The 12,259-nt window shown below is 39.4% G+C and overlaps 2 protein-coding genes across 7 annotated transcripts in view; one reads left to right on the top strand and one right to left on the bottom strand.

The window, feature by feature from the left end:
• CDYL (chromodomain Y like) overlaps positions 1-3,227 on the top strand; it is a 109,026-nt gene extending 105,799 nt beyond the window's left edge. For all 3 annotated transcript variants that reach the window (XM_075142610.1, XM_075142612.1, XM_075142611.1), the window contains exons 6-7: positions 167-310; positions 1,376-3,227. In XM_075142610.1, coding sequence (XP_074998711.1) covers positions 167-310; positions 1,376-1,534 — 303 coding nt within the window. In that variant the 3' untranslated portion in view covers positions 1,535-3,227. The remainder of the gene's footprint in view (positions 1-166; positions 311-1,375) is intronic.
• The window catches only part of RPP40 (ribonuclease P/MRP subunit p40), a 42,405-nt gene that overhangs the window by 3,191 nt on the left and 26,955 nt on the right, over positions 1-12,259 (bottom strand). For all 4 annotated transcript variants that reach the window (XM_075142616.1, XM_075142615.1, XM_075142613.1 and 1 more), the window contains one exon: positions 6,268-6,375. The gene's annotated coding sequence lies outside the window, so the exon portion shown is untranslated. The remainder of the gene's footprint in view (positions 1-6,267; positions 6,376-12,259) is intronic.

Raw genomic sequence — 12,259 nt, forward strand, 5'->3', positions numbered from 1 at the left:
AGCTGTAGGCAAGTCTTCTTTCTTTATTAATTAGAAGTTGGAAGAGCTATAATAAAACTATTTCAAATAGTGGAGGCATTTTCCTTATTTTTTTTTTTAACATTTTTCCTTTAATGAGTTTTGTCTCATTACATTTCATACCAGAAGTAACTTTTTATCCCTTCAGGCCAATGAAATGTTGTTCAGTGGAAGGAAGTTGACTGCGCAGGAAGCTTGTGCCAAAGGACTCGTCTCTCAAGTGTTTTGGCCGGGAACGTTCACACAAGAAGTAATGGTTCGAATTAAGGAACTTGTCACATGTAATTCAGTTGTAAGTTTCCTTTATTTCTTACAATACATTTTTATTATTAGATTAATAAGAATTAATCCAAGTATTATTAGACTACATCATTATGTCTTTCTAAAAAAAAGACCATTTTCATTAAACAAGGACTGCATTTTAGTATAGCAATGATGTCTTTTAACACATCCTTATGTATCTTTTTGTTTCTGGGTTTTTGAGGATTTTTTTTTTTTAACTTTGTATCTTACTCTCCTTTATCATATGCCATAGTACATTGTGATTAAGAACATTAAAACAGCATTAGACTCTTCACAACATATTTTGGTTTTAACATAGTTGCGTAAGTTCAACTTATTCTAATCAACAGTGTAAACAGTTGCCCTAAGAACTGCACAGAAACACAGAAATCTTGAGTTGTAATTCAATGTCTGGAATTGTAATTTAAATTACCAAGGAAATAAATGCAGCCTTTGACATGTTGAACTTACTCACAGTTTTACGAGTAACACCTAGCGCATTCATGGTTGTGTGCACTACTGGCATTTGCACGATAGCTAAAACTACCAATATTTGATGCCTTCTTACAAGAAGAGGTGCAATACAAATTAACTGTTCTGTGCATTAGAAATTTGGGATTTTGAAACAGATAAATAGTTTTCTAGATGGAAAAGCAAACAAGATTTTTCAGTCTATTTTAAATGCTCAAGAGATTCAAGGTCTGCCTAGTTATTAGAGCAGTTCTGGATAATAGTGTTATGATTAACCTTACCAAAATGGAGTTGGAGTTTTCTCTAGTTATCAGTGTAAACCCGTGTGTGTGTGTGTATATAGATTTTCATAGTTATGATTTTATGATTTTCATTATTTCCACATTTTTGTGCACTTATACATTGTGCTGGTTGAGGGTAAAGGAAATCCTGCATGATACTACGAGAAAGACTCTGAGAAACGTTTCTTAGGGTCATAGTATGTCCAGGAATTGATAAGCTTAAGTTCATAATCAACTTCAGGATTCGTCCATATAAACCTGTAAGTGCACGTGTCGCTCAGTTCTCATGTAATACTAACCCAACTCCCTTTTTTTTGGCCTAGGTACTTGAAGAATCCAAAGCTTTAGTACGTAATATCATGAAGGTGGACTTGGAACAAGCAAATGAAAAGGAGTGTGAAGTTTTGAAGAAAATCTGGGGCTCAGCACAAGGGATGGACTCAATGTTAAAATATCTGCAGAAGAAAATTGATGAGTTCTGATGAGATGCCCATTGACACTGGAATTGTATTTCTTGGACATCAGGGCAAACAAAATATGCCCATTTAAAAAACCTATATAAACTCACCCCTTGCTCAGCTTGGGAACAGGAGTGGACCCCTCCCCCCCCCTTTTATTGTCAAGGGGTTTTAAAGTACTGTATCACTTAAATTTGAACAAAACTCCTTTCTCCACGATTGTTATATATAGATATATATACACACACAAGTGTGTGCATATATGTCTTTTTATATATATATATATATATAAAAAAAATGTAATATGTGTGTGAGAGTGTGTATGTAGACACACACACCACGCACAAGCTAAAAAAAATGATAGAGTGCACTACCAAACATCTCTTTAGAGCTCTAGTTTTTGTTATCTTTGGCTAGTACTGTATCAAATAGAGAATGGATTAAAAAGTGAATGGTGTTGCATTATTTTCTGTGTGGCAGGGAAGTCTAGAATAATGCTTTTGTTTTTCATTAGAATGCAGAATTGAAACGGGTATTAGCCAGCCCTTACTTTCACTGCCCAACGAGTCAGCTAAGATACAAGGCGTTGTCTCAGAAGAAGGTTGAAATACCTCAAGTAATGGAACATTCTAAAATTTTTGGGAGTTAAACCCTATTAAGATTAAATGACACATATCCCCAAAAAGAGAGTGTGCTCAGGATTAATGCTAAGAAAACACTCTGTCCTTTTTTGGGGGGAGGTATAGAGGGGTGGGAGGAAGGGGGCAGGAATATGTTTAATTCTTACCCAGATAGCATGAAGAAACCACTGTCTCTTGGGGAAGGGGAATGAGGGGAAGTGGGAGGGAAATGGAAGGGGGAAGAAAGAAAAAAAGAAAAAAAAAAGCTTGTTTTGCAGTATTAGTGAATCACTGAATATCTTATATATGAATATCCTAAGTTATAAGTTAGTTTTAGTGGGTTTTTAAATAGTCTCTCTGGGTTTGTTTTTTTGTTTTGGTTTGGTTTTTTTTTAAAATAACTACATAAATGCTTCTGTTGCTGGGTGAGAATACTACTTTATATACAGTTTGGGTTTTGTTTTTGGTTCTTTTTTTCCTATTTGCTGGTTTAATTGATGTATTACACCAAAAATGCATTTTATGTTCATAAATTTTAGGTTCACTTAGAATATATTATTTAATAAGTTAAAATTCTTTTGGCACACTATTAAGTAAAAAAAAAAAATCCTTTAAAAAAAAACTACCTTATATTAGATGTTTAATGTTCTTTGGCTATGCTTTTTTATTATTTTAAATATACACTATATACAGTATGGTGTAAAAGAGTGCCCTGTGTAAATAGACCTATTTTGCATTCCTTTCAGGAGTGGTTCTTGATTCCTGACTGCAGATATCTATTATTATTTGGGTATCTGTGCTTGCAATCTTATTGAATGTATTATGAAGAATGAAAAGAAATCAAACCTTATTTTTGTACAGTTTTGAAGTTTTTACTTGGAACTGACCCACCTCCCCTTCCCAGTGGAGAGCTGTACAGTGTGTAAATCTGCCTTTACCTTGGATTGGTACAGTATTTTTGCATCTGTGGGACCTACTTTTTTGTTCTAGTAGTTTGAACTATATATAAACTGTACAATCTGTAAAGTTTTTATAGAATAAATATTCAGCTGTGAAAACTGGTTAAATAAAACTAATATTTCTTAACACATTTTAAATGTGGTTCTCATAGTTGTCTTTTTCAAAGACATTTCAGTTCTGATTTTAAAGTAAGAGTTGCTGAAACAAGTTTGCAAATTAAAGACTTCAATACTTATGTTTTGTTTTGTTAAACTTATATAAGCTCTTAACAATTTCCTTTGAATGAAAAGTTGAAAATTAATTTATTGTTGTAAACTATATAGAAGTTTTCTCTTGGAGGAGGTGGATGGGGAAGATGATGTATGGGAAGTCATTCTACTCTTAACTATTTTGTTACAGTTCTAAAGGAACAATCAGTAAATGTTTCTTTGCAATCTCTTAAAAATGGGTCATTTTCCCTTCAATGCTGTGGTAAAGTGAGAGTTCCTTACTTGAATTTGATTTTTATTGAAAAGGAGAAGGAAAGATACCTTACCTACAGTTCTGTAATGTTAAAGCTTTTGGAGTTCAACTCAAGTTTGTATAAAGGTCCCTTTTCTGGCACCTGTAAGAAGCATTTGGGCATAGATTGCATCTATATCAGCCAGAGGATTATTTATGCTTTCCTTAAACATGAAAGAACTTCACCGTAACAGAGGATTGGATCTACAGATATTTAGAAGAATTAAAGCAGTTGAAGGTGCAGGCAATTAAACTGGAAAAATAATTCTACTTGCTTGATTTTTTTGTGTTACTATCAGTTAGGCTCTTATGCTGCCTACAATTTGCATATTAAGATGTGAATAAGTTGGTGACCGTGTAAATTCCTGTCTTTGACTGGAAAAAGTCCTTAGTTCAGATCAATGCATACACACTGTCAGTGTCACTGTGCAATTGCCCTACCTTTATATTAAAAGCAGTAACTAACTTTACACTATTAACAAATTATGTCTCATTCATAGATAATGTACACATTTTGTCTATATACTGGACTACAGGGATACTGTTTCTTTAGGAAAACACTGTCTGGTTCTTTTCAATATGGGTCAGTAAGTATCCTTTGATGTGTGTGAAAGTTACAGTTAAGTTACAGGTGGTCTTTGCCAAACCATAATAGAACAAAGACAAAAAAACCATAGATTTCTAATAGCAAGCAAGAAGGCCTAAGAGATCATAAAAACTGACTTGAGACATCTTAAAGTGAGTGTTTTCAAGGCTTTTCTTCACAGAAGACACAGGTCTTTCTTTGCCTAGCCTGGTTCATAAATTTGCAGTACTGCATAGATGATAAACTAACCTGAAGCATCAGATTTAGCCTCTGATGACTGAATGCAAGTGTAGCCACAAAGCTGTGACTGGGCCCGAGAAGCAGCGTGGGGAGGCTGCTGAAGCCAGCATTACTTCTAAGGCACCTGGTCTGGAGTCGCAGCCTCACAGAAGCAGTGGTACTTCAAAATGGCTTTTCTACATTGATTCTAGGACTGATGTACCTGGAGGATTTTGGAGCATCATGAATGGTTGGACCCGGGTGCAATGTAAGAACATAAAACCAGTATCTTTCTGAATGATGCCTGAGAGAACTTCCATATGGCTTTTTTTTTTTTTAAAAGCAAGAAAGAAATTTTCCTCAGTAGTTTCTTCCTTCAGGCATGAAGGCAAATCACAACACGTGTTTGGGTGTCAGAAGTCTAGTCAGTGGCTAGTAGAATTAGGAATAATGGTATTGGAATATAAAATTCAGCTAGCTTTAGCCTTGCTCAGTCCTGACCTTCAAGTCTCCCGTCAAGACTGTCTGCTGTCTTGATTGCGTTCCTGTACTACACAAACTGCTTAATTCCTTACGAAGCATAGAGACACGCTGTAAGGCAACTGCAAATGTTGGTGCCAAAACTTAAAAGTAGCACGGGAGCCTTGACAATGCAGTGTAGCAATCTCCCTATGACATTCTAGTTCTCTTCCTGAAATAGGTAACGTCCCAGGCACTAGCAGACAGCAAATTGACAAGCATTGGTAACTGGACTGCATTGAGGCCATAGAGTATGCTTTTTTCATGAAAGTTCCATCACATTCAAGGTTCTTTTTGGAAGTAAATAAGACAACTTTTCTCCTGGTCAGGAAACAGTACCAGAGAGCCATGGGTTGAATGTACTTGGAACCATTCGAAAGCCACCTGTGTACACTTACCCACACCTTCTGCTGATATGTCAGTTTGAGCAAAAATAGAAAGCAGAGCAAGGTTTTAGCTCTGGGTAAGCTAACTTGGAATAAAAGGTATTTTGGGGTAATCTGAAGATCTGAACTCACCTATAGGTCTTTTCCTTGTTCAAACTTCCTGATTTGCTTGAATCCAGGATTTGAAGCAGTTTCCTCCAGTGAATCCTTCACTGGATTGCTGACATTGCTAAAAGACACTTCTCTGTGATTCAGAAGCCACACCATTATCATTCCAAGGTTCAGGGGAATTAAATCATCTTTTTAGGTAAGATTCGTTTCCTGAAGTCAGGCATACTTGAAAAGAATAGAAAAACACATAATGCTGAGCTATGAACTGCTTACCTTTACACGGATATATTTCATACCTTACCCAAACAGTGGATAAAATAGGACTGCAACCATCTAGGGAATGAGGCAGCAAACAAAACATTTCTGACCGAGTGGACAGGAGAGACTTTCTTCAATAAATGGAGCCTACCTTTGTTGGCGGAAGTTGAGGCACTTCACATTCATCTGGGACATGACAAGTACGCTTCTGAAGAGAGGAGGAGGGAGGAGCTACCTCAACTCAATTACAGTTTGCCACATGGTTTTCCATCCTAAGGAACTGCCAGCAGCGGTCAACACACAGGCTGTCTCACAGAGCTGTAGCAGAGGCTAAGTTGGCAACCGTAAGTCATGCAGCACAGGAGGTCAGTTATACTGAAGATGGTGCACAGGCAAATTTTCCTTTCCAAGGGAAGTAGTATGAGGAGGAGAGCACAAGATCACCATGGTCCCGTTCTGTACAGCTCCTCAGATTTCTCTAGAAAATACTTCACTCGCAGGTCTCTGCATTTTTTTTTTCCTTACTCGTGAGGGACATGACTGGCAGATTAAGTCATGCACCAGACTTACTAACAAACAAAACCCAAATATAATTACCTTGTGAGGTACTCGCAGGATGAAGAGTGGTTTGATGTGCAAGGATTTTGAAGTGCAATACAAAATGAGAAGATGGTGATAGAGTTCTTTTGGTCCTCCTCATCCCTCCTGCACAGGGAAAAATAGAACAAATACGGGGAATTAGAAACCACCAAGAAACAGCAGGTAAGAAGTCAAAGGAGCTGCAGGAGGAAATAAAGGAATGGCAGTTATTCTCCCTTAAGTCCTCATTCTTACCACCCTCAATGCTGGAAGAGATACAATTGACAAGAACACCAAGTGGACGTATACCTCTTCCATACAGCAGCGTGGAGCACATTATCAGTACCTATGCCTAAACTCATGCAGACTACGAGCCTCCTCACGTTCGCAGGCCCTTGTCCTCACGGGGGACTTCAACTACCCTGATATCTCCGGGAGGGACAACACAGAGAAGAGAAGGCTCAGGGGGATCTCATCAATGTACATAAATACCTGGGAGGAGGGCGCAAAGAGGATGAAGCCAGGCTCTTTCCAGTGGTGCCCAGTGACAGGACCAGAGGCGACGGGCACAAACGGAAACACGGGCGGTTCCCTCTCAACATCAGGAAACACTTTCTTACTGTCAGGGTGACCGACCACTGGCACAGGTTGCCCAAGGAGGCTGTAGAGTCTCCATCCTTGGAGATACTCAAAAAACTTCTGAACACGGTCCTAGACAACCAGCTCTAGGTGGCCCTGCTTGAGCAGGGGTGGGTGGGACCAGATGACCTCCAGAGGTCCCTTCCAACCTCTACCATTCTGTGAAAAAAACCACTTGCATTCATTTTCCAACTATCCAGTCATCATCCACCAAACAACCTCTATGGCTGTAACTACTGCAGGCTCATCAGGCTCTGCAACACTACATGCTTTAGTCTTTGAGAACCCAACATCTTATGCTGGATGATACCAAATAACCCAGAACAGAGATAAGTACAGATCAACTCATGTGTTTCAGGTAAGACAGGAATCATCCTTTACCCTGTCTGTTAAAAACCATAAAGAAGTTGTTATTTGTTCAAAGAAAAATAATTTATTTGTTTCTTCAAGGTTAAACAGGATTGCAATACTTAACCAAAACAAATACATGCCTTTTACAGTACCGGAAGCGTTGCTTTGGCCTCAGCAGCTCCTTGAAATCTTGCATTTTTGCCAAGATCTGCCTCAATCAATCAAGCTGAACAGTAATCCAGCCACTGGCGGTCATACTGAAATGTAACCACATGGACTACTCAAGAAGACAGCATATAGTGTGAGCCTTTAGGTCCAATGTAACATATCTTTACTATGTCCTCTGGATATAACATACTAAACACACACTATAGAGCAACTACATAACTCTGCAGCGTGAGAAGTCAACTCATAATTCTCTAATAAACCAGTATTTCCTAGATGCTACTTTCCAAGACTCATTCATTATAACCCTTTACTTCCACCTCCAACAAAATGTTCTGATTGCTAGACAAGACCTAGAATATAAACAACATTAAAAGTCCTGCTTGTCTTCACTGCCTCACCCTTATTAATTAATTTTCATTAAATTCACTGTACCATTTGTCTCAGTAGGAAAAGGCCCTCACTGAGGCTACCCTCAAAGTCACCCCAGTCATGTGCTGAGTAAACTGGATGCTGCCAGTAGCAACTTTTGTGAAATGCAGATGCTGCTCCTTACAAATATAAAGTTTTTGGAATTCACTGAGCTTGTCAAGTTGGAATTAACTGTTTTAATCAAACCGTATTATTAAAAAAAACCAAAACAAACCTAAAACCACCTGCTAAGCCAGGAATAACCGAGACACACGCTTCTACAGAAATCATGCTTGCACTACATGATGTAAAATAAAAATGACAAAATAACATCGTTTTCTTTCCATGTTCAAATGTCAAAAGACAGACACATCCCCGTATTTCTTCCCTTTCTTCTCTCCACCACGTCCCACCCTCCTCCCCCAGGCATTATGCTCAGAAAGAGTGGTGGGGATTTAAGCTGGAAACCTCAACTTATGTGCTGGAAGAATTATTTCAACAAAATTAAAACAATGCAAAGCTGGGAGTTTAAAAACTGGATGATCCCTTGAATCAAGGGGATCAAAATACGAAAGCAAAGGGAAGCCACCTTGTCCACTAGAAGTTTTTCTGCTTGCTTCTTGGTAGGCTTCTCAAGACCAATCATGTCAAAATAGGAGCCTGCAAACTTAACTTTGTGATCTCAAGAGCTGGGCTGTAGCGTCCACAGAAGTATTTGTGAAGCCAGCATCATATTGTGTCTCGGAATAGCTGAAGTCACACTTTCATTTTTTAATGTTTCTGAAGGAATTACATGTTCATTCATGCTGACAGAAAATTGTATTCTGGATAGAAATGAAACAAGTCTCTGCATCCAAGGGAAGGGAAAGAAAAAAAAGTCAGGTCTTGACATCAATTTTCTTGAAGCAAAATAAACCACAACAGCCAGTCCGACAGAGGAACCAGGGGCAACAACTCCACAATCTTTTGGACATTTTGGACAATCTATTTCAGCTCATGAGAACAGATTTATTTTCCCCTAGAATCATAAGCCTCTGAAGTTATTGATATTAGTCTGTGGTGCAGCAGAATTATTTCTAATTCCTTCAACAGAAGATCTTTGCAAATTGTTAGTCCTAATGATGTAAAGCAGCAAATTTGGAGACCTTACATAACCCACCTCTGAAGTAGAATAAACACTTCAAAAATAATTCAGATCCCCGATGCTTCTGAAAGGTCCTGGCACAAGAAGATAGGCTATTGCACTTAATCCTTAAATAGATGCAGCCCCAAGGTCTACAGTTCGGGTTCCCCTACAATGGATACCCCCAGCGTCACTACCAACCATTCAGATGAGGACAACAGTAGTTTTTCACATTCAGTCAATTCTTTTATATTCTGCTACAGATTTAAACGTCGTGGCTCAGCAAACAGATTTTTCACAGACATTAAACAGTTTAAACATAATTGGTTGAAAACAGTTTTCAATGAGAAAAAAAGTGGTAAGCGCACAAGAATGCTATTAATGAGATACCTCAAAACCTGAAAATATGTGAGGAGTTTCTGGAAATCTCTGGTTAGCCTATATTAAAATGCCATTCAGCTCCCTCACTACACTTCCCAACAGCAGGATAGGTCCACCCAATGCTCATGTGGTAAGTTAATGCTTTGGGAGCAAAACTTGCTGAACAAGAGACGTGGCGCATCTGCCTCTAGACAGTTCTTGACACGGGCATTAAAACTACGATTTTGCCACTGAACCGGTTATCACTAATTCTCAGCATGTCACTTAAAACCTCTCTTTTTCAATTCCCCCTCTGGTAAATCGATTTTGATTACTGAACTTTCAAAACCAAATACGCAAGTAATACAGCAGTCTGTAACACTAATATATATAAAATAATTAAACGAATAAGCCGTATAAAAATTGTCCAGAAGTTCCTGAGAGAGGTTGGTTGGCTGAAAATAAATGTCATTTTGCCAGTGTCTAGCAAAAGACATGCACAGAGTCCATGACTTCACATTCAGAGACTTCAGAACTCAGTAGAGTTTTGTACCCCAAGAAGCTGGTTTGAACCAGGAAATTCCCTGATGGAAAATTTCTGGCCAGCAATCCACAATAACCTGACACGCCATCATTTTTTCCCCGTCTCTGACGTTCCTAGTGCTCCTCTAAGTTCGTACCGATGAAGAGCGACTGTAACCTGAGAAGAGCTCCAGCACTAAGAGCAAGGACCCACGGCACGTTCCCCAGAAACGTGTTATCACTGAGGGCACAGCAGCCCCGCAGTACAAGGCACCAGCGAGATAAGCGCTGGATTTTCTCTCGGACCACCGCCTCATCACAAACTGAAACCACTTGCACGGACAAAGCAGAATCAGAGCATCCCACCCAGAATCTACATGAAACGCGCGAAGGAGAGGCATAGCTCCTCTGCGAGGATGACAGCTGAGATTAAGGATCTTTTACATCTGTTTTTCCTACCGTGCGCAACAGGAGCTCTGTTCGAAGGCTGTGCAAAGGCGTCCATGCGCCAGGCCTGGACTGCTGCCGTACTTGACCCTGCAAATCACTGATGATAAAAGAGGAGAGTACAACATTGCTAAGATTACAGACTTGCCCAGTTCCCCCACTAGATCAACGCACTATCACCACCTCGCAGGCTTTCTCATGAAGGAAACTGCGATCCCAGCTCATACCAGCGACGTGAAACTGCACCTTCCAGCATGCTCTCCCTAATAACTAAAGTCATCCATATCTACATCTAGCCAAAGCAGCAGACTGGGAAGAGTTGGAAAGGAGTTATCTAGGAGCCTGACAGAAGCAGTGGCTTATTCCTCCTGGAGACTGCAAGGCCAGGGGCAACAGCGCAGTAAACACTGCCTCACCCCAGGGCCTTCAAAACGGTACTTGCAGTCCAAACGCTGCTGGCTGGCCAGCACCTGGTGCCAGTTCTTTCTTTTCGACCTGTGTTTTGTGGAGGGTCATCAAAAGACTTCAAAAGCGTTCACCAACCAACCGCTGGCAATTGCCACAGAAATGGTCTGGCCATAAATGAGGAACGATGCAAATGCCAAAGCCTCTCAGCCTTCAAATTAGACGTATATTTAGAAATTCTGTGTTAAACCATAAAATTAAAAAACCTTGAACACTGTGGGTCTCCTAGCAGCAAGACCTGGCTTTGTTGGCTGGGGCCAGCAGGGGTTTGATCCCGAGGAGAGACACTCTTGCTTGTTGCTCCTCTGGCAGGATTACATTTGTCAGAGAGCCGGAGAGCCTCTGCAGCTCTGCGTCTCTGTGGGAACCCCTAAGGGGAAAATCAGGGTCTCCTCAGAACTGACAGGAAAATTTAAGACTTCCTCGAAGAAGAAAAGAAGCAAGGCAGAAGAAATCCAAGGGAAGAAGTGGAACTATTCCTAACAATCATGATAATTGCAGTTTTGTAAGTTAGGCTGGCTAGGTGCCCAGAATGGGTAAACAACCCCAAACCAGTTTAACTGACAAGCATATTACAGTTTGCACAGCCCTGGAGCAAAGCAAAATGACCTCCAACTTTTCAAAAACCTTAGCTACAGACTTTCCCCCATCCCTGCTCTTTTATTTGTGTAAATCAACAAACCTATGTTCTAAGATAGTGATGAAATTTGATATTTCTGACAGTAACCATGAGGTTTAGACACATAGCTGTCAGTAAAGGCATGGGAAATAAATGTTGCTTAGATCTAAATTTTAAAAATCCCTTATTTAAAATATATTTACGATACATAAACAGCTGGTTCTACACACACAATACATAACATGCAGTCTTCACATGTATATTCTGCATGGACAACTTACCCAATAAGTTTACAAGGTTTTGCCCATCGTAAGAGTTTTAACCACATTTTTTCAGTAACTTTTCTTCTTTTTTTTTAAAAATATGTTTTACTAACAAGTCACCCAATTACCTTTGTATCAAGACAACTTTAAACTCAATTTTATCCCCTTGTCACACTGACCTAACATTGTTCTAGCAGAATTTCTGAATTCAACACTTGTGAAGATCAGAATTGTTCATAAAATTACAAAACAGGGCCTGCTGGCACAGCTTCAGAAGCTTCACTTTAAAGATTGTTGGTCCAAGATTATATATGATGGGGAAACTTTCACAAGCAATTCTAGGAACTCTGGAGGTCGATATCAGGCATCCTCCTTGATGTCCTCGGTTGTAAAAAAAAACATTAATTTTTTTTAAACAGAAGATGGAACAGTGCAATGATTTTGCACTGTTACTTGATCTGCACAGGCTTTTCCTGCCTGGAAAGAGTTAATCTGAATAGTAGTTTTCTTTCTTTAGCAGGAACTATGCATCCCCTGATTAAACCGTATGGAAATACGAAATGATAAAAAATGGTGTCGCTCAGGTTTCCCGAGGGAAGGGGCAGGAGCCACATGAAACAGGAGCCCCTGAAATGCTGTGCACTA

Source organism: Calonectris borealis, chromosome 2, assembly GCF_964195595.1.
Source record: "Calonectris borealis chromosome 2, bCalBor7.hap1.2, whole genome shotgun sequence".
NCBI classification, from domain to species: domain Eukaryota; kingdom Metazoa; phylum Chordata; class Aves; order Procellariiformes; family Procellariidae; genus Calonectris; species Calonectris borealis.